Below are 20,722 nucleotides of genomic sequence, written 5' to 3'. Positions count from 1 at the left end.
GAAACATTTCCACAATTTATGAATCAACTGCGACATAAATCTGTCACGTTTCTGTGCGGACTCAGATGTTTTCCTGTGGATAATAACAGTGAAATGGGGAAAAAATGCAGCAAAAAACCCCCCAAAACGGACATATTTTGGACTTAAGTTGGGAAGCGACTCTTTGTGTCGCTGCCTCAGGCTGCTGACTCAGCAGGAGGAAGAAAACGAATGCCCTGAGTGCCTGAGGAGACGCTTTCTGCTCGTGTCAGAGGCTTCAGGCTCCTGGATTGAGAGCAGAACGGGGAGAACGTGTTACCTTCGCCCCCTCACAGTGAGAAGGTGATTAAGGTCAGGTTATTTATGTGTGAAGGTTTGCTGGTTTCCCTGTCATCCTCCCAGAATGGAAAGGTAATCTAGATTTTATTACTGGTGCAGAAATATGCAGACAGTTTCGTCTCAGAGTTGGTTTCAGGAAATGACTGTTACCAACAGCAGAATAAAGTTCCTGCTGAAAATCAAGGGGTGGATGATTCTTCTTGAACTATTTTTAAAAATTACTTAACTATAGACAAATGGCTGTTTGGGTTAATTTTGCTTAATTAATTGTTCTCTTTTATTTGTTTGTTGGTTACTGAAACCGGCTGCAAACATTTGTAATTGTTTATTTGTATATAAAACCACCAATTTTTCTGTCTTAAAGCTGCAGATTAACTTTTGTAGCCATTAAAGAAGTAGCTGCTTTTCGGTTAACTTCTTTGCAGAATTGCTAAGATTTTTTACTTATCGGCTGATTGTCAAAACCTGAGAGACCCCACAGAATAAATAAAATAACTGTTGATATAACAGGCTTTGTCGTACCAGTTTCCTTCCCCAACATTCAGATTTCAGACGGAAAACTCGGAAAACCTCCCAAGACCAAACGCAAGTTCAGTGTAAACAAACATGGCCGACTGGGAAGAAGCAACGGCCGTGGTTCGTAGGCTATGTTTATTTTAGATTCCCATATAAGTTTTTCATCACCTCGCTTTCTGATTTGCTACGCGTCACATTTAGCAGGCTGCATTTATGTTTGTTCTTGGAGGAAAAAGATTTGACATGGCCTCTCTTTCGTGCAGTTATACCGATGGAGTATGAAATGTCCTTTCTGAGTAAAACTGTTCCCACACTGGCCACAGCTGTATGGCCTCTCTCCAGTGTGGATGCGCTGATGGACTATGAACTGTGTTTTCTTAAGGAAATTATTCCCACACCTGTCACAGACATAAGTCTTCTTTCCAGTTTCGGTAACCAGATTAGGAAAAGTTGAAAGGCTCCCAATTTGCTGTCTGTCCACTTCAGAATGGGATGGTTCGTCACTTTTTCTCTCATCAGCTCTGCTCATACAGTCATCATTAATTTTGTTCCTGCTGATGCTGCTTTGATTCTGTGGAACCAAATCGGGAGAAACAGGGAAAGAAATATCGTATAATTTTACATCATGATTGTACAAGACAGAATGAAAGATTTGTCATAACATCTTGTAGATCAGTGCTCCCCACCCTTTTTATCACCGCGGACTGGTCAAGGCTTGGCAATTTTCCTGCGCCCCAGGAGATCAAAGGGGGTCACATGACACAATTACATTTATTTTGCCCCGATTTTCCCCTTATGACAATCTTAGAACGTTCTGAGCTCCAAGATTGACGCTTGCGATAATCGTAACAGTCATCCTGCATGGTATTCTGTGTTAAGCAGAACGTTGGGACGTCTCCGATCTAGAATCGGGCATATTAAACATGTTGGATTGTCTTGGGCCTTTTATCACAGCGTGCGGGGTTTTTCCCTGACTGGGAGTGAGAACGCCACCTGTTGAACGTGACAGGTAGCCAATCAGACAGTGCCGTGACGTAAGAACGGATCAAACCTGTTGTACTTTTATCGGCCGACAATTCTTAAATCATGCCGTGTAAACCAGACTTAAAACTAACAAGCTATACTCCTCTCTTGACCCTGACACTGTCTGACTCTGGTCGCTATGGTAACGTACGCATCCCTTCAAAATAAGATGCAGATGCAAAGAAACTTTCTAAAGACATCTGATCTGTTTCTTACTCGTTTTTCTGCTTGTGGGCTCAATGTTGGTGTGCAAAACGTAACTGAGAGAATCCGGTTAAAGGATTTTCAAAATGAAAAATTCCTTCAGACTCAGATAATATATAAAACGGAAATATTTTATTTTTTCTTCTGCAGCCCGGTACCAATTGGTCGGGGTTAGGGACGACTGTTGTAGAGGGAAAAACCAAAAACATATTTTATATTTTTATATTTGCAGCTAAAAGGACACGGCCAATCTGGTTTTGGTTTGGGGTAATTTAGTCCAGATTTAATAACTTTAAATATATTTCACTTGATCCAATGTTGTGCAGATTTACAGTCATAAAGTAGAATATCAGTATTAATAAAAAAAATATATGTATTTCAGCAATTCAGCTCAAAAGTAAAACTGATTATGTAGCTTAATTACACACAAACTGTTTTGAAGCTCTTATTTCTGTTTACAAAGATTTTTTATTTTTGTTGTTGTTTCTGTTTTGTTTATTTATTTTGAATATTTAAAATGTTGTCCAGTTCTAGTGTTAAATATTCATTAGAATTTCAACTTTATTGACTTTTGAGAATGTGCAGAATGGCCTCAAATCAGCAATATTGTTGTTTATTGCAGTAACTTGGACAACATATCGACCTCCAAAAGTTATTGTGGCTGATCTTAGTAGCTAGGCTACCATTTTAATAAACACCAGCTGATAAGGCAGGTTAAATATCTTGCCCAAGTGCACTACGACAGAGGTAGGCAGCAGGAATTGAACTGGTGACCCAACAATTGAAGGGAAAACTCTTACCACTATCGCCACCATTACCCATGTTTATGAGTATATGTACACCATTTCTACAACAACTGAAGCTAACATGGTTACTTGACTGTGCTATAAAATGGTACTATGTAATAGTGATTACTCTTTCCACCATGATAATAACAGTTTATGTTAGGAAATACCACAGCTAAAGTCCCCACAGCAACAGTAAATGACACTCTGTCAGGGCTTTAAAGTGTTACTCGCTAACTCATAAATTAGTGTGTTGTGTGATTTCTTGTAAAATAAAACACACAATTAAAGTGCTTTCACATAGTTTGTATTGAAATGCCTTAACTCAGGTCAGACATATCTTTTGTTGACCTCTCTGAGATCTTTGTATGTCAACCAAATGAAATCTTAGACCTGAGGTGAATATATTTCATGTTGGTGAGACTTCTTATGCTGTATAAGAGACCGCATGTGAATATAACACTTCCCACACTGATGACAGGTGAAAGACTTTTCCATGGTGTGGCTGTGCTGATGGTTCTTCAGATTCCCTTTCTGAGCGAATCTCTTCCCACACTGGTCACACTTATGTGGTTTTACTCCAGTGTGGATGCGCTGGTGAACTGTCAAGTTAACTTTTTTGGTAAAACTTTTCCCACACTTATCACAGCTGTATGACTTTAATTCAGTGTGGATGTGCTGATGGACCTTGAGATTGCTTTTCTGGGCGAATTTTTTCCCACACTGGTTACAGCTGTACGGCTTCTCTCCAGTGTGGGTGCGCTGATGGACTGTTAAGTTGACTTTTTTAGTGAAATGTTTCTCACATTGGTCACAGCTGTATGGTCTTTCCCCGGTGTGAGTGCGCTGATGGACTGTCAAATCCGCATTGTGGGTGAATGTCTTCTCACACTGGTCACAGCGGTAAGGTCTTTCTCCCGTATGAATAAGCTGATGGCCAGTCAGATGCCTTTTCTGAGTGAAGCTCTTCCCACACTGGTCACAGCTGTATGGCCTCTCTCCAGTGTGGATGCGCTGGTGAAATTTAAGCCTTCTAGATTTGCTGAAACTCTTCCCACACTGGTCACAGACATGAACCATTTTGCTAGTGTTGACCGGCTGAGTGGAAACACTCTCTGAATTCTCTCTGCAGTTGTCATGGCCGTTGTTTTCCTCAGAGTCGACTGGATCATTTGGCTTGCTTTCACTGAAGCAAGCCAAATCCTCACCCTCACCCTCATCCTCATAAAGTATATTCTGGAAGATGCAGGTCTCATCCTGTGAATGGAAAACAGATGAAGGTTGTTGAACTGAAATTACAAAAATTGAGGTAAGAGCTTGAAAAAGAAGAAGAAAAACGAATACTTTAAAATAAAAACCTGAAAGTGTGTGTAAATGTTTACCTATTAGCTGAAATAGGCTTACTATATTGATTTGCAGTGTCGCTCATATATGCTATGCAGATATAAGCTGCTTCAGAGCAAAGTTAGCACATAATTATGCATATTTCATGACAGTGGAGTTCCTATTTTATTGGTTGTTCATTTTGTTCTATGCAAAACAAGAAAAGAAGTCAAAATTCAAATAACTATATTCATAATTGTTCAGGTTTTGTTCGTCTTTAGGGACCTTGACGTATTTAAAACAGGGCTTGATGAGATTAGTTGTATATAAAAGATTCACCTGAAAAATAGGAAGAAAATATGAATAATTTCTCTGTTCACACTAACATATTCTGATGATAGGAAAACTGAGGGTTTGTAGATTAAAAGAAATTGCTGGAAAAAACTCTTAAGCTAAGAAATTTACTAAAAATAACATGTGCATGTCTGACTTTCAGAAGTTGAATATTTAACACTTTTGAAATTAACTTTTTCCTGGAACATTTCTGAGATTAATCTCAAAATTTAATAAAAACAATTCCAGTAAATTTTTAATCTCTGGAGGTCCGAAATTTCAATGTTTTTTTTTTCTAGAAAATTTCTGAGTTTATGGTGGAAATGTACTCCTTTTTAACCTAAATGGAGATTCTCAAACCACTAATTATTTTTGAGCTTTTGTTGTTTTTGTCCGCAAAAAAAAAAAAGAAAAGGTTTCTGAGTTTCCAAAGTTCAACATTTTCAACTTTTTGAACTCCAAAATCGTCATATTTTTCTCTAAAAAATTTCTGAGATTAATCAAAAAATTTCTGAGATTAATCAAAAAATTTCTGAGATCTTCCCGGAAAATCTTTGACTTTTGCAAAATATGAATAATAGAAAAACAGCAGAGATGAACAAAGTTTACACGTTCCTGTGGGAGGAATCTTGGAAACAATATGGGTTAAGTTTTATTTATTTAAACTAGCAAAATGTACTGATTCCTTTTGAGTTGACATATTTTGTCATTTTAAGAAATGTAACTAGTTTGTGTTTTATTTTTAAATTAATAAATAAATGTTATCTTCTGATTCAGCTAAATCCCCAACCAGCTGTGGTTGTGCCTTGTCATGCTTCATCTTGTCACCATAAAAATGTTGAGTTGGATTGTAATTCATAAATAAATCTGGTTTGAAATACTGACAGACATTAAATTAGCTTCACTTGCAATGAATAAATATATTTATTTTTTACCTCCACACCTCTAGGGGGCATGCCTCACATTTTGACAATCGCTACAATTCTACATAGTGACCATTTTGAAACAACACACCTCTGCTGAAGGCACTACTGGATTATTTATGTTGATGTAATCTTCCTCCAGGAAATCCAGAAGTTTCAGAAATTCCTCCATTTTGTGATCCTGTTGACGAAAATGAAGAGTAAAAATTGACAGCAGAAGTCACAATACGCTGCCAACAAACGGGCTTATGGCAGTTTTAAGAAGCTAGCATGTTTACTATTAGCAAAAAAATACAAAAGATTTGTTTTATAATATCAAAAAGTGCTAAAATACTCCTTAATCGCAGATGAAGCAAAGTTTTAGTCCCAGGAGAAACAGGCAGCAGTTTTGGAGGAATCACAACAGAAACTGTTAAAGAAAGAAATAGTACTAAGTTAGCTTAATTTGGAAAAAGCTTGGCTCTCTATTTCTTCCTATTTCCCGGGTTCTTCCAGCGAGGAGTGTGTGCCAATCAGGAGCAACATGCGTGATGACGTCACAGAGTTACAGCGTTTAATCTCACAACAAGCAACGTATGAGTTAACAAGAAAACTGCAGAGTTACAGAGACATACATTCATTACCTGAGACAAAAGAATTAAAACAAAGACAGAGACAGAGAAAGAAAAAGCAAAGACATGTCTTTGGAGAAGGCTGAATGCCAAAACGGCAAGAAATAACAGCGATCTAAATTATTATTATCGTGTTCAATCTTTTTATAGTGGAGGCGTTTCTCTCCTTGTTAATGTATTCATTAAGGCGTACCCCTGGTTCGACCAACCAGGAGCTCCCCTGGACACTCAGAGGAACTTAGACCTTCCCTTAATTTCACGCCAGAGATCAAAGGCCATTTGCTCTCTGGAAGAACAATGGAGCAAGCAGCTGGTCTTCTGGCTCTAAGGCCATTTGGGCAAATAAAAGCATACAACAAGACTTCACAGATACCTGTGAAATTCGGAGTGCCTCCCGGCCAAATCAAGTAATTTAGTTTAAGGAAAGATTATCTTCACAAACCTAATTCTGGTCTACTGCATTCAGCATTTTCCAAAGATTTAAGTCCTTGCTTTATCACATAAAATCCTGAACAGTTTTCTTATACTAAACAACACATTTTCATTGAAACAATTTCCATTTGGTTCAGATATTATCATAGACAGTACAATTTTCAAATACATTCAGCATTCACCCTTCTAAACTTAGATAATGCACTTTGGTTAAAAACTTGCTATTAATACTTAGAAAACTGTTAGTGATCTCAACATTCTATGTTGCATTTTAGTTTAAACCCTGCCAGATGTGGTTCTAAAAAACCTTTGATGTTCTGTGAACCATACAGGCTTCTGCCCTGCAATAGATGCTAATTTCGTGGCTTCCTGAGCCCTGATAACAATACTAAAAGATCTCCTTTGATCTGCATCTAGTTCCTGACCTTTGACATTTACCCTGCTGGGTAATTTAACTGTAAATTCTTCACACAATATCTGTTTAAAACAAATAAATTCATACAACATAGAATGTTCAAGATACCTTTTACACATGACATAAAATTAACTGTTTAAAGCATTAGAAATAATCATTTTTCTTAACAAAACATATTCACTAAAATTCCAGTTTAACTAAAGCAAATTGTCAATAAATCAGAATTAAAAACAAATTGATCATGCTTATCAATGTAAAAAAATAAATAAAACAAAAACAAACCAACAACAACAACAAAACAAACATTTACTGATAAAAGGAAAACTGAAGGAGTTTATGAAAACGTTTCTGGATTGTAAAATCTACCAGAAACGTCGAATAAAATGCAAAATGAAAATAAAACAGTTCAAAGGTTTTGTGGGGAACCAGGCCAGATCAGGGGTGTCCAAACTTTGTATCAAGTGATAAAGTTACCGTTTATCAGTGAGAGATGACCAGTCAGTCTCTGCACGTCTGCCTGTTTTGATATGACCCGTCTCCGTGGTTTCCACGGCAACAGAAGCCTAGTACAGCTTCTAGATTTCTAAAAGTCTTGAGAAATTTGAAACAAATCAGTTAAAGTTCTTAAATTTTTTTTTACTTCGACAATTTCTAAATAAGTGGACATGAACTGAATTCACTAAAATATTTTTTTTCAAATTTGAATCCAAAAGATAAAAGAATATATAGATATATAAACTCAGAAATGTTGTATGAGAAACAAAATTTTCTTAAAATATAGATGCATCTTATACATCTTTTAACTATTTAACTAACCATCATTAACTAACCGTTAACTAATCACTAACCATTCTTCATCCTCGTTACAGACGAAACAGATTCCAGAGTATTTGAAATCCATCGTCTGCAACGAGAAATATCATATTTTCTGTATCAAGACAGCTGCCAGTCAGTCTTAGATGTCACAACAAATTCACCCCAAGGTCAAACCATGCACTGGTTAGAAATAGAAATGAATAAATAAAAATCTGAGATGTGATTTCTGTGAGCTTCAGTTTGTTATTTAAACCGTCACAGAACAATAAAAACACAGTTTTTCTTAAAGGTTTACCAGAAAAAAGCCTTTTAGAGACAAAACTTGTAGCTTTTCAGTTTCACAAACTGAAAACCAACCAGGAAGTGATGGACTCGTCCTCTTTGATTGGCCTTCCAGGCCATGACTGTAAATTACTGGTTTTATTGCGTTTAAAGGCGCTTTTTATAGACAGACACTTTTTATTTATTCATGTTTTCTATATTTTCTGTTTCTTACTGTTGAAATTTATTGAGTCAGACAATGACTTTTTTTAAAATTGTAAATCCTGGTGTGCATTTAATTTTTACACATACATCTTTATTTCACTCATTATTAAATAAAATGTCTTTTCATGAAAAAATAATTTAAAAGAAAAACATAGAAGTTTTTCTATGTTTTTCATCGTCCCACTTTAGTGCATTTCCTTTTTTTTTTTTTTTTTGTTCAGGAAATGCCTGCCATTAACTTTATTATCTGCCAACATTGAGTAACAACCAGACGCAGGAAAACTCACCAGACTCTAAATCACTGGATGTCCTCTCAGATGAAAACGTCTCCCGTGTCCCTCGTCTCTTATTGAGACACCAAATGCATCCTGATTCCTTTTCCTCTGCTTTTATTCAGATATTTGCTTCTACGATCACATCAAGTCTTCCCTTTTATTCACTGAAGTAAACTGATGATAGGAAATATTCTAGGAAATATTAAAGTTCACCAAGTTCTCCTCTAAAAGTACCAGATAACTTTTTGTGTCACTTTATTTACTGGACTTTTGTCTGAACCAACACACTGATTTATGTTGTAATTCATCACAAAGCGGTTCTTCTTCTCTGCTCCGTCGTGGAGATAAGAGCCAGAGAAACATTTGCTTTGTGCAGAGAACTGATTCAGGGTCACCTGGTGGTTTTATGCTGCGTTCAAGTTTTACTCGGAATTCTGAAATTCTGACGTCCGGGTCTGAAAAGTCGACTGGGTTTTTATTCTAGTTTTGTCTTATTTCATTGTGACTTCCTGTTAGTTAGTTTTAATTATTTTTTAAAGTGGATTTGCTGGTTTTTATTAGTCTGTATTAGCTAAATATTGATTCATTTTAATTTTGTTTTTGTTAGCTATATTAGTAGTTTTAGTTATTTCATATTTTGGTTAATTTTTAGGTTCAGATTTGAAAAAGGTCAATGAATTGCATTGTGATTATGTATGCACTAATTGGATAATGAATACTCAGCAGAAAATTTTTTTATGTATTCAATTGATCAACCAAATTGTCTCTGGTGTTTTTTCCCGCCATTTTGTGGACTGGCATAGCGTAGCCACTAGGGGGCGCATGGAGCGCTGTAATTTACCGACAGCTGAAGTAAACTGCTTATGTGGGGGGAACAAAATCTATTTCACATCCGTTTGAAAGGCTAATGAATATATTTATAAACACGAAAACGATATTACATCTATAACTTTGGTGTGTTTTAGTTAGTTTTATAAATCCACCACATCGTTCCAGTTAGTTGCACTTTCCCCCCCATCAGTTACCGTTTTTATTTATTTCAGTTAACAAAAATGTTTTCTCAGTTTCAGATTCCGTTATTTCGTTGGTTTTAGTTAACTGGAATAATCTTCACCGGAACGCCGTCCGAGGCGGATTTCCCAGCGGAAAACTGGAGGGAACGTTTCAAAATGGCCGCTCCTCACAACAACAGTAGTAAGATGAAGTGTAAACATGTTTATTTTATGAGACACACATAAAATAAATAGTGCGTCTACAATCAATGTTACATCTGCAACTCTCAACTGAATCAATTAAAAGTTATGATAAATTAAAGTTACGTTTTGTAAACAATGTTTATGGCCGTTCCCATTTATTGTTGAAAATAAATACTTCGCACAAAAATATGCATAATTAATTTTAACTTTCTGAAAGGACAATACATTTTAAGTGCTACCATTTACTGTTTTATACTTAGAAAAATATGAAATAAAAAAAGTTTAGCCTTTTCAGTGATTTTGTAGGAGTAGCTATTTTGGAAGTAAAAATGTTTTTAGATTTATTTTGTAAGGTTTTATGAAAGTATATTAAATATATATAACATGTTCTAGACATTTTGATGATCACCCAACATATTTGGAAGACATTTTACTCATTTAGTTTTGGATTAATGTTATAGTTTGTCAAGTTGTATTTTGTGACTTGTGTGAATTTATATGTAAATTTATCCAAAATGAAGAAATTATTTACTTTATTCAAGCTGCTATTTCTTGCTGAAAACTTACTTGTGACTTAATTTTGTCTTATTTCTAGTGTACTTAAATATTTGCACTAAAAACAGGATCAACAGTAATATGTTGTGTTTTTGATAATCATCTCAATTCACCAACTTTTTCTCCTGTCTTTGCGTTATTGTTTTATTGGCCAAATTTCGAATCATTAAATATCCCGGACAAACACATTGAACATTGATTTTAACCAAGTTTTTTTGTTGTTTTTTTTAACCAAAAATCAACAGTTGGACGCGTCACCGCTGCTCCTCCGCTGAACTTAAGACGCTTTTGAACCTTGAACGCATCATGAGTCAAAGTTGGAGACGCACGCGGGACCAATCAGGACCTTTTCCTCCCCTCCTGTCCGGGTTTTCTCTCCGGGCTGAATGAGAGGATGAACGGGTGAACAGAGGGAGTGAGCGCAGCCAATCCGCTGCTTCCTGCCTGGTTGCGTGTTGGAGCCTCTTCAGCGCCGCCGCGCTCTCATCAATCTCCGCTCTGCACCTGTTTGCGTGGATCCGTCCCGCATGGACTGCCACTCAGAGGAAATGCTCAGTGACTCATTTTATGTTTTGTAATTTATTTATCTACTGGATTTCAAAACAAATTTTTTTGAAAGCTGATGAGAGTTTGGGCTGAAGGTCCAACTCGTATAAAAGCTTCCTGGACCCACAGACACACCAAGCAGCTTACGTGACATTTTCCTTTTTCTATCTTTAGCCTGGGAGGAAATGACCGCGGCGCGCTGTCATAATAAAGGAATAATCCAACATTTGCTCTGCCGTCAGGAGGATCGATCCGCGCCGCCGACTCGGAGCGCTTGAAGCCGATAAACTGGATTCTTCCGCGGACATTGATCCGAGGATTTGATTGTTAACCTTCAGACATTTAACACTCCCAACGGTAAGGAAGTTCAGGAAATTAGGCAATAAATCTACTACTGATGGGAAATAACTGGTGTGTGTGTGTGTGTGTGTGTGTGTGTGTGTGTGTGTGTGTGCGCGCGCGCGCGCGTGTGCTGCACAGAAGGCATTAGATCACACAGTTGTCCACCTGTTGTGTCAGTGATGGTTTTTTCTATATGGATCGAAATACTTATGCTATCTTATTTAAAATTTATTTTACAAGATTTTCTCATGGTGAAGTTTATCATTAAATTATTAGTTTTAATTAAATTATTCTCCTAATTTAATCTCACATCGCCCTTCTTTCACTTTAGTTTGAATGAATGAATGACTAAATGAACCGTGTGGTACATCTACAAGTGTATATAAACTCTCAAGCTTTGTTTGGTCCTTTTAATTATTTATTTTTATATATTATTTTTTTTGTGGAAGTAATCCAAATTATTCATGGATAATTTTCATAGATATTGTTTGTAGAGATTATGTTCAATATTGGAAATGAAATATGAATATGAAATTCCGTTTGTGACGCTGAGATACCTGGACACGTCCCTGTTGACTTGCTATTGGCCGGCATTTTTAAAGCAGCCAATCCGGAAGCGGTGTTTATGTTCCTTGATGCTGATTGGCTGAACCCTTAAGAAGCCCGTCCGTTTGATCAGAGAATCTTGTCACCAAACCTTAAAAGTCCGATTTAAATACATATTTGTCTCATGGCACGAGTTGATGCATGATGTTGGAGGTTGGAAATGGGGAAAAAATATTTATCACTTTAAAAACAACAAAACGTTAAGTAACACTTCAATTACAAATTAGAGGAGAGGTTCCCAAACTTTTTCATACCGCCGTTACCGAAACATGATTAGCTTCTGGCAGGGCAAACACACAACTTTTAAAAATATGTAAAGAAATATTAACTTATTCTCAGTTTTATTGACGATAATTATTAAGAGTCCATATGAGTTTTTGCAGCAGTTTTATCCACAGCGGTTGCTGGAGCTTCCTTTTCTCTTTTTCTTGTCAAAAACATTTCCGTTAACGCTAGCTTCAGGAGCAAAGCTAGCATAGCAATCAGAAATATGGACATGATAACATATCAATAAATTATTTTACGTATATGTTTGGAAGTAGACATATACTTCCAAACATACTTCCAAACATGGAAGTATGTTTGGAAGTATATGCCTACTTCCAAACATATACTTCCAAACAATCTGAATTGTTTTGTCACCAAACAATTCAGATTTGGTGACAAAAATATAATAATATATTTCTGATGAAAAAAACACCCCTCCAAAAAAAAAAAAAAAAAAAAGCAGCGTAGCACAATAATATATTTCATGTGTGCAAATAAAAGACAAAATGAGTTTAAATTTTTTTTTGAGAATAATAGAAAAATAACTTAAAAAATGAATTAAAAAATAGAATAAATTATGGTGGTGTACACAGAAAAAATGCACATATATTTACACCAAATATACCTTTGAAACTGTAAAGTTTTTTTCTCAGAAATGTCGGATTTTTTTCTAAAAATTATTTCACTTTTGAAAGTCAGGAAATTTCCAAAAATTGAAAAAAAGTGAATTTTGAAACTCAGAAATATCCAATATTTTACTGAAATTTTTTTTAGATGAATCTCAACATTTCTGAATTTTTTCTAACAATTTCTATTTTTACACAAGCTCATAAATCTTATGTAAAACTGCCCAGTTAACATTCTTCCTGTCCAATTATTTTAGATCAAATGCATTTTAGATTCAATCAAAAATTGTGAAATATCCTTTTACCTCGGCTCCTCCTTCTGATGAACAATAGAAAACTCATTCAGCTGACGTAGCTTTTCATTTTGGAATGAGCTGCTGCCCCTGGATGGATGACACCCCGGGGAGAGAGCCGCACTCATAAGCTGTATTTGAATAACATAAATCCTGAGCTGTAATCAGAATATTATAATCAGCTGTTGTGATGGAGAATGCAGCATGGATGTGATTACAGTGTGTGTGTGTGTGTGTGTGTGTGTGTGTGTGTGTGTGTGTGTGTGTGTGTGTGTGTGTGTGTGTGTGTCGGAGGGTCTGAGTGGAACAGCGGACCCCCTGCTGAGCGCCGCCGCCCCCCACACGGTGGCGCTCTGTGTGATTCTCTGCCTCCCTGCACTGACCTGCAGAGCGCACTGTAAGAGCGCCAAACCCCGACTGAACGCAAAACACTCTTCACTTCTCTCTCTCTCTTTTTTATAGTTTCATCTGCGTTTGTTTTGTCATTTTTTGGGATTTGTCTGAGTTTCTTTCTCATTTCCCTCAACAACTCCTCAGCCGCGGGCGGAGCTGCCACCGGGGTTCATTAATGAGCCCTCCGCTGTTTCCCCATGTGGAGGAATGTTTGCGAGTGGGAGAGCAGAAAGAGGTGGGGGCGGGGGGCTGGTGAGAGAGACACAGCAGAGGAGGAGTGGAGTGTGAGATTATCCGCCGTACCTGCTGCTTCTGCCGCCGCCGCTGCTCCGATATTAACAGCTTCTTTCCGGGATCTGATGCTGCCCGGAGCGCGGAGGCAGCGCCGCTGGAGGCAACCCTGCTTCTGAGCCTCAGGTGGACAGATGGAGACGGAGGAGGAGGTCAGCGAGCCCGGCGAGCCCCAGACAGGCGCGCCGCACTCCGAGGTGAACGGGGACCTGCCGGGGAACCCGTACCTGAGGGACGGGGCGCTGGACGGGGCGGGGAGTCCGGCCAGGGAGCCGGCGGCGCCGCAGTGTCCCCCAGAGTTCAGCCCCAGCCACCAGTGTGGGTAAGGATGCAAAACAAAGAGGGTGCTGCTGCGGGAAACAGCTGCTGCCTCCTTCATCCGGCTGGAGAGACACCTGGAGGGATTGTTTGATCGTTTGTTGGTTTTTTAATAAGGCAGTTTGTCAATAATCCTGGACTCATTTAGAGTAACGGGCTGCTGTCAGAGAAAACTCGTTTGATTTAATTAGAAGGAAAAACTTTGACAACAAATTTCTGGTGGATTGAAAGACTTGGTTTGCTGAGCTGCAGAGGTTTTTAATTTGGATAATTTTAGGCATCTTAAGGGAAACTTTACTGATAGCAAATCAATATGATGGAAAAGATTTACGTCACGTTGCCAGATTATTGTCAGTCTGCGTGTTTTGGGGTCTAAACCTGCTGCTTTTGCTCTTTGACTTGTACGGAAGAGGATTAGTGCCACTTCCTGTCATCTTCTTTGTCGTTTCTGCCAGTAGTAACATACAGTTGTTGATCATGTGACTTTCTGTGATGGCGCAGAAACTTTTTTTAGATAAAAAAAAAACGTAATCGCAATTCTCACAAAAAGTTTAAAGTCAGAATTATTAACGTTATGATTAAAACTGTCGACATTCCGATAACTTTGAAAAAACACAATGTTGCAATCGTGTTTTTGTTTTGTGTCATGTTAGCGCAGAAACATTTCTATCTAAAAATGTGATTTTTTTTTTTTTTTTTTATAATTTTTTTTTCAAATCGCAGGTTTCCGTTAAGCAATCTTATTTTCGTAAGTTGGATGAGAACGCAGCTCGTGTTTAAAACGCAGTGGATGCTCACTGAGTTTCCTTTGTGACCGGAGCAGGAATGAGTTCAGAGTGGTGCGGGCTGAAACCGTTTCTTTGGGCCTGTCCAGAGTTGGTTTCTGCGACCTGAGGCCCGGCGGCCGGTACACCGTGTCCCGGTGCCGTCCCCATCTGTGCCGGCCCGTCGCTGCTGGCTGCGGCGCTGCGGAGTCTGACGGAGGGAACTGCCATCTGGCCTCCCTGTCATGCAGAAAGCAGCTCTTCCATCAGGCTGCTCTCTCCTCGGTGTGCCTCCTTCTGCTCTGGTCTGTTCTGGAGACGACTGGAACTTAAATGACCGGATGAGACTTTGTGTGCATGAAAATGTCGTCTGTGGCGAAGGGAGCTTTTTACACTCTTGGCCGTTTGCCAAGTGGGCGAAGCATCAGAGCGATCGATAAATTGCGACTTGGATCGAGAGCTTGGTGTTGTTCTCACTTGGTTTTGTCCTGGAGACAGAGAGGATGTATGTAATTCAGTCTGTTACGTCATCAAAGCTGGGGCCAAAGCAAAGAAATGTGGTTGTTTCATTTTATTTTTAAAGAGAAATATCCTAAATAAATCCAGTCTGAAGGGGAAACTCATATTTGGTCACTTTTTTGAGAATATTTGAATAAAGCAATTATTCTCAGTCTGATGCTTTATTTTAAGTTCATGTGAAATTCCAAACAGGGATAGAAAAACAGTTTGAGCTTTTCTGCCCAGACTTTACTTCTCGTCAGATTCATGTAAAATCAAACCAGTTGGGTTCATTGCTGTTTTATTTAACACTTTGAATTTACAGAAATATTAAGAGTTGAGTAGTTACTACATACATTTACTCAACTACACTTAAGTGTTTTGAAAGGAAAAAGCAGTTTTAGGGAGTATTTTTACTACATTGTATGTTGAGTAACTTTATTAAGAAATATTTCTGCTTTTACTTGAGTAAAACTCTGGATTTTCTCTGGACACACCTGCAGTTTATGTTAAAGTTTCATAGGTTTTCTATTGAAAGAAACTGATTTGGAAAAAGTTTTTCTTAATTTTTTGCTACTTATATAAATTATTGTCATTTTTAGTCCTTAAAATACCAAAATTTCCACTTAACTTTACATTTTGGTCCATCCCATGATATAATTCTTAAATATTAAATGATTGATAAGCTGATCAGTTACTCAGTACTCGAGTAGACTTTTTACCAAATACTTTTTGCTTTTACTTGAGTAGAAATATGTTGAAGTTGTGCTGCTCATACCTGAATGTTGGAGCAACAAAATGGAAAAGTTGCACACATGCAAAGGTTTTAGCAACTTTCCACTTCCTGTCACGTCCCTTTAAGGAACCAGACTTTCTTGTACTCTTGAGTGTTTACAATCAATAGTTTTGGGTTGTTTATCTAAGAAGGACAGCAAATTGATTGTTTTTTCCCCCATAAATTCAGAAAACAGACAAGTGGGGGACAGAGGAAGGTGTTTAAAATCAATATGTGCCAGCAGAATGCTGAATTTGAAAACCAAAAACCTGAGAGAGGCATCATCCTTAAGGTGATCCTCTACTGAATGCTAAGCGTCCAGCTAACGGCTCTTTGCTAACAATCTTGTTTTTATGTGTTAGTAATTTAGAACACCATCAAAATGTTTCAATAATACTGAAATACATATAAAGGCTTGTTATACACAGAGTGATATGTGTTCGAGTGTTCAATCCTCTTAATTTTGATGATTATTGGTTAAGGAGAAATATACCTAAAACATCAGTTTGTCAAGAAGTTACAATGTTTCATAACTACATGTAATTATTAAAAAAAAAGTTAAATTATCACCTAATCATTTGGAAATCTGCTGACTCCTTCCACAAGCAACTGCAGGTCTTTGAGTCCTGTATCCAAGTATGTTAATGGAAAATTGTGTGGAAGGAAAAATGTGACAGATAAAAATGCTCCAGGAACAATGGATTCCTCATTTCATGTGAGAAACAAAAAACCAAACAAATCAAATGTAAAGTGCAATTTAGTGATCAAAAGATCTGATTTTAAATTGAAGTAAATTTATTGCATCTTATTTGAAAACATTTTTTTTTGCCTGTGGGTCAAATTTGGCTTTTTGTGAAATGGACAGTCCCCCAGATGTCCAGTTGCTTCCACATCAATGGTCTCTACAATTCTTTGTGATTCTGCGATCAGGTTAAATTCACACTACATCAAATCAGGTCCCAGCAGGTTTTGTTCTAATGCATAACTGTGAGTTTTTTTTTTGTGCAAACTTTCTGCAAAAACTATAAAAAAATAATTGAGTTTAAACAATACTAACTCCCACCTGCAGGTGGCAGTATTGCTTACTGTTACTCAATTGTGGCTTCAACTGGAACCATATTTTACTATAGTTAATTAGGTGATTAACCTAAAATTACCCTGGAATAATGTTATTATTACATTGTTCTGCCATCTTGACTTCCACATTAATTTCTTTTGTTGTTGTTTTTATTTAATTTTTGAAAATTGTTTTAGTGATGTAATAAGTAATGTTTGGAAAATAGTGGAAGCTAACGTAACTAGACTGGTCTAGTCCTTAAAGGAATCAGACTTTCTTTTAGTCTTAAGTTTTTGTTTTGTTTTTATCGATAGTTTTGGGTTGTTACCATAATAAATAAATGTAAACAGAAAGTATCACAAATATTTCAAAATTAGCGTAATAAAAACTGTGGTTTTGATTGGAAAAAAATCCCAAAAAAACAATCGTGGAACCCTGTAACAGGTCAGGTAAAAAAAATTTCAACATAGGAGATCATAAAAGCAACATCAAGTTTGTAGATTTGAGTTAAATGGTTCCAGTCACAGGCAGCAGAAGAATCGTGTCTTGTGAAGTCGGACCTTTGCCTGGAGATTCACGCCGACTCCTGACTGAACAGTTCCTCTGAATAACGGCCGGCGCTGACGCCTCCCTCCGATTAAATAAGGTACTGAGCTGCAGCCCATAAAACCAGGACAGGTTTCATCTGCCTGTTCAATCCCTTTATGATAATAAACCTGCCGCTTTAAGATTGATGACAAAATAAATAATTATTCTAAAAAGGTAACTGTCAGGAATCCTTTAAGCAGTCAGTTCTGCGTAACGCTGAGATAACGTCCTGGTTTAACGGCGTTATTATTATTCTGAAGGGCAAACTGCTTCCCTTCAACTGGGAAACTTTGATCCGTTCAATCAGCATAATGACAGGCTCTGTTCTTTACAAACCGCTTCATGTTTTCACCCCATTAGCTCATATTTCATCTCCTGAATTAATAAAGATTTTATAATGAGATGTTGGAGTAAATTATGGCTGTAAAATCCAACAGCCTGGTAAGGTGCCATATCCAGTTTGTGCTTCTGTCTACACTCTTTGGTTTTTGCTTTATTTGGATTCCTCATTTCATGTGAGAAACAAAAAACCAAACAAATCAAATCAAAGTATTGAGGATTTAGAGGCTTTATACAAGTCCTGCTGTAAACTTGAAATACATTTGTTAGAGCAGGGAAGAGATTTCTGTTGCATTTATAGTCAGACGTTGTTAAACAAATCTAGATTACAGAGAGGGAAAGTTTCATGGCCTGGTTCAGAGAAGTTTCACGTATTTTATTATTCTTTTATTATAACAATACGTTTTGGCCATGTTATAAGTGAAATACTCTGCCTATATTATCAATATTAAGGAATTATTGACTTAAAACAAGCTTCTACATCTCGCTGAAAAGTTATAAATTAGCTTAATCTGATTTCAAATAAACAAAGATATTTTCAGTAGAAAAAAATAAAATACTTTAAGATTTTATGCTTTTGTAACCCTTCAGTCAAGTTTTATTTGTGTAGCACCTTTCAGCAACAAGGTATTTCAAAGTGCCTTACATCATAAAAATACAAAGTCATAGAGCTCACAGTCAACAAACGAGGCATTACATTTTGTCCATTCTAATCATGTGGGTTTTCAGTTTGGATTTAAAGGCACTCGGTGTTTCACTCAGGGTTTGATCGTCTCAGCAGGTTGATTTCACCACAGAAACTCTCAGGTTCACCGGATTCGTTATAAGAAGAGATTGAAATCAAGATGGTGGTTAACATTCGCCCAACAGCTTCTGTAGCTTAAATAAAATACAATAAACAACCCCAAACAAACTACAAAGCAATAGCTCCCAATGAGTAGTTAGCAGCAGTTAGCTGCTAGCTAACAGCAGTTAGCAGTTGTAAATTTAAGCATAGCTAAAATGCTCAACTTTAAGAATGTTAAAAACGTATGTAAAACGCAACAGAACTACTCATGAAACACTGAATATTATTAAATTTGTCTAAAATATATTATGTGACAGGAAAAAAAGGGGGCGGAGCTGTCAGTTACTGGTTGCTATGATAACCGTCAAGAGCCACGCAACAAAACTTAATATAAATGTCTGGAGAATCAACTCAACTATACAAAATAAACTCAAGAATAAATAAATTAAATGTTGTCTAACTTCTCTTTTACAATATTGTTAATATAAAACATAAAACAGAAACATGTTTTCAGATCTACTTTTTCTTATTAGATTGGAAACAATGTGCTTTTATTTTGGAATGTAAAAATAGAAATAACATTGTGGTTCCTTAAGTATATACATATATAATGGCTACTGTTGATTTTTTTTTTTTTTTTTTTAATATGTAACATTTGCACATCTAAGAATGTTTTATTAGTTGTATAAGAACAATATAATCTTAACAAACATTGTAAAGATTGCTATATTTAAATATTTTGCTCATAAACTGGAAAAAAAATATTTTTGCAGCGTCTTAAAATGAATCTGGATGTGAAGAGCTGATGTGTGAGGCTGAGCAACATCTACACAGTGGAGTTATTTATTTTATCATCCGCCACAATCTTTTATTTTCTTCAAACCTGGAGTAAAAGCTGGAGACGGAGAAACGGTGGACCTGCTGAGTCAGCACCAACCTGTAAGCAAGCTGGCATGTGTGAATAAATATGATGTGATGAATGCATTAGTGACTCAAACAGCTGGTAAATCTTTCAGCCAAGGATGAAAAAAAGATGATTATTTAATCTTTTTGTTTACTTCCAGGCACAGAGCAGTTGCCGCCTCTGTTGCTAGGAAGGTCGACCAATTCTTGACTGGAACGATGTCAAGTGTTTCCCTTAGAAATTGGACTAAATATGAAGACTTTTCCCCACAGTTCAATTAAAAAATGGGAAAAAGATAAGTTTTGAATTAAAAACGTGAAAGAATTCACTGTTATTTTCAGACATATGGAACTGGCCACCCATTTGAAACATTTTCAGAGATGGACAGAGTACTGAAAAACTGCACTCAGGTAAAAGTATCACTACTACAACAATGTATTTTTACTCAACTAAAAGTAAAATGTATTTGGTAAAAAGTCTACTCTAGTATAACTGATCAAATTATCAGTCATTTATTTAAAAATTACATCATTAGGTGGAGGAAAATATAAAGTTAAGAGAAAATTTTGGTATTTTAAGGACCAAAATGACAAAAATTCACATAAATAACTAAAGAAAATGTTTCCAAATCAGTTTCTTTCAATGAAAAAGTGATGAAACTTTAACAAAAACTGCAGGTCTGTGTTTCTGCCTGGTAAATTTTTGGTAAAAACATGTTTGTTTTTCAATCAGTGGGTAGAAAATCCAGAAATTTAACTCAAGTAAGAGTAAAAATACTTCATAATTAAATTACTCAAGTAAAAGTAACAGTAAAAATATTCCTAAAAGTATATTTTTACAAAAATGTTACTGAGTAAATGTTAGTATTAGCCAAACCAAGCTGCTGCGTTACACTGAAACTGCTGCTTGTGTATAATTTCTCCATTTCTCTCATTTATTTTAATTTGTGAGACTTTCTAATAAATGCAAGTAAATAAATATAAATTACCTTCTCAAAATTCCAAGTAGTGCTTAAAAAATATCATTTTGAAGGGATAGTTACTCATAAGATGCTGGTGCTTGTTATTGAAATGATGTGGAAAATTCAAACCAATAAGCCGATCGCTGAAAACTTTAG

General features: G+C 36.6%; 2 protein-coding genes across 2 annotated transcripts in view; one reads left to right on the top strand and one right to left on the bottom strand.

The window, feature by feature from the left end:
• Nucleotides 1–3,131: 3,131 nt before the first annotated feature.
• LOC122832899 (oocyte zinc finger protein XlCOF19-like) lies at nucleotides 3,132–7,451 on the bottom strand. Its single transcript, XM_044120126.1, has 3 exons — nucleotides 7,358–7,451; nucleotides 5,517–5,606; nucleotides 3,132–4,103 (listed from the first exon to the last, which is right to left on the bottom strand). Exons 2-3 carry the CDS (start codon nucleotides 5,595–5,597, stop codon nucleotides 3,234–3,236), a joined length of 951 nt encoding a protein of 316 aa, XP_043976061.1. The 5' UTR covers nucleotides 5,598–5,606; nucleotides 7,358–7,451; the 3' UTR covers nucleotides 3,132–3,233.
• A 5,851-nt stretch (nucleotides 7,452–13,302) lies between these two features.
• caln1 (calneuron 1) overlaps nucleotides 13,303–20,722 on the top strand; it is a 63,230-nt gene continuing 55,810 nt past the window's right edge. The window contains exon 1 of the mRNA XM_044120128.1: nucleotides 13,303–13,897. Within this exon, the coding sequence (XP_043976063.1) occupies nucleotides 13,710–13,897 (188 nt within the window). The 5' untranslated portion in view covers nucleotides 13,303–13,709. The remainder of the gene's footprint in view (nucleotides 13,898–20,722) is intronic.

Source organism: Gambusia affinis, linkage group LG06 (genome assembly GCF_019740435.1).
Source record: "Gambusia affinis linkage group LG06, SWU_Gaff_1.0, whole genome shotgun sequence".
Lineage (NCBI taxonomy): Eukaryota > Metazoa > Chordata > Actinopteri > Cyprinodontiformes > Poeciliidae > Gambusia > Gambusia affinis.
This window is presented reverse-complemented; position numbering and strand designations above follow the sequence as displayed.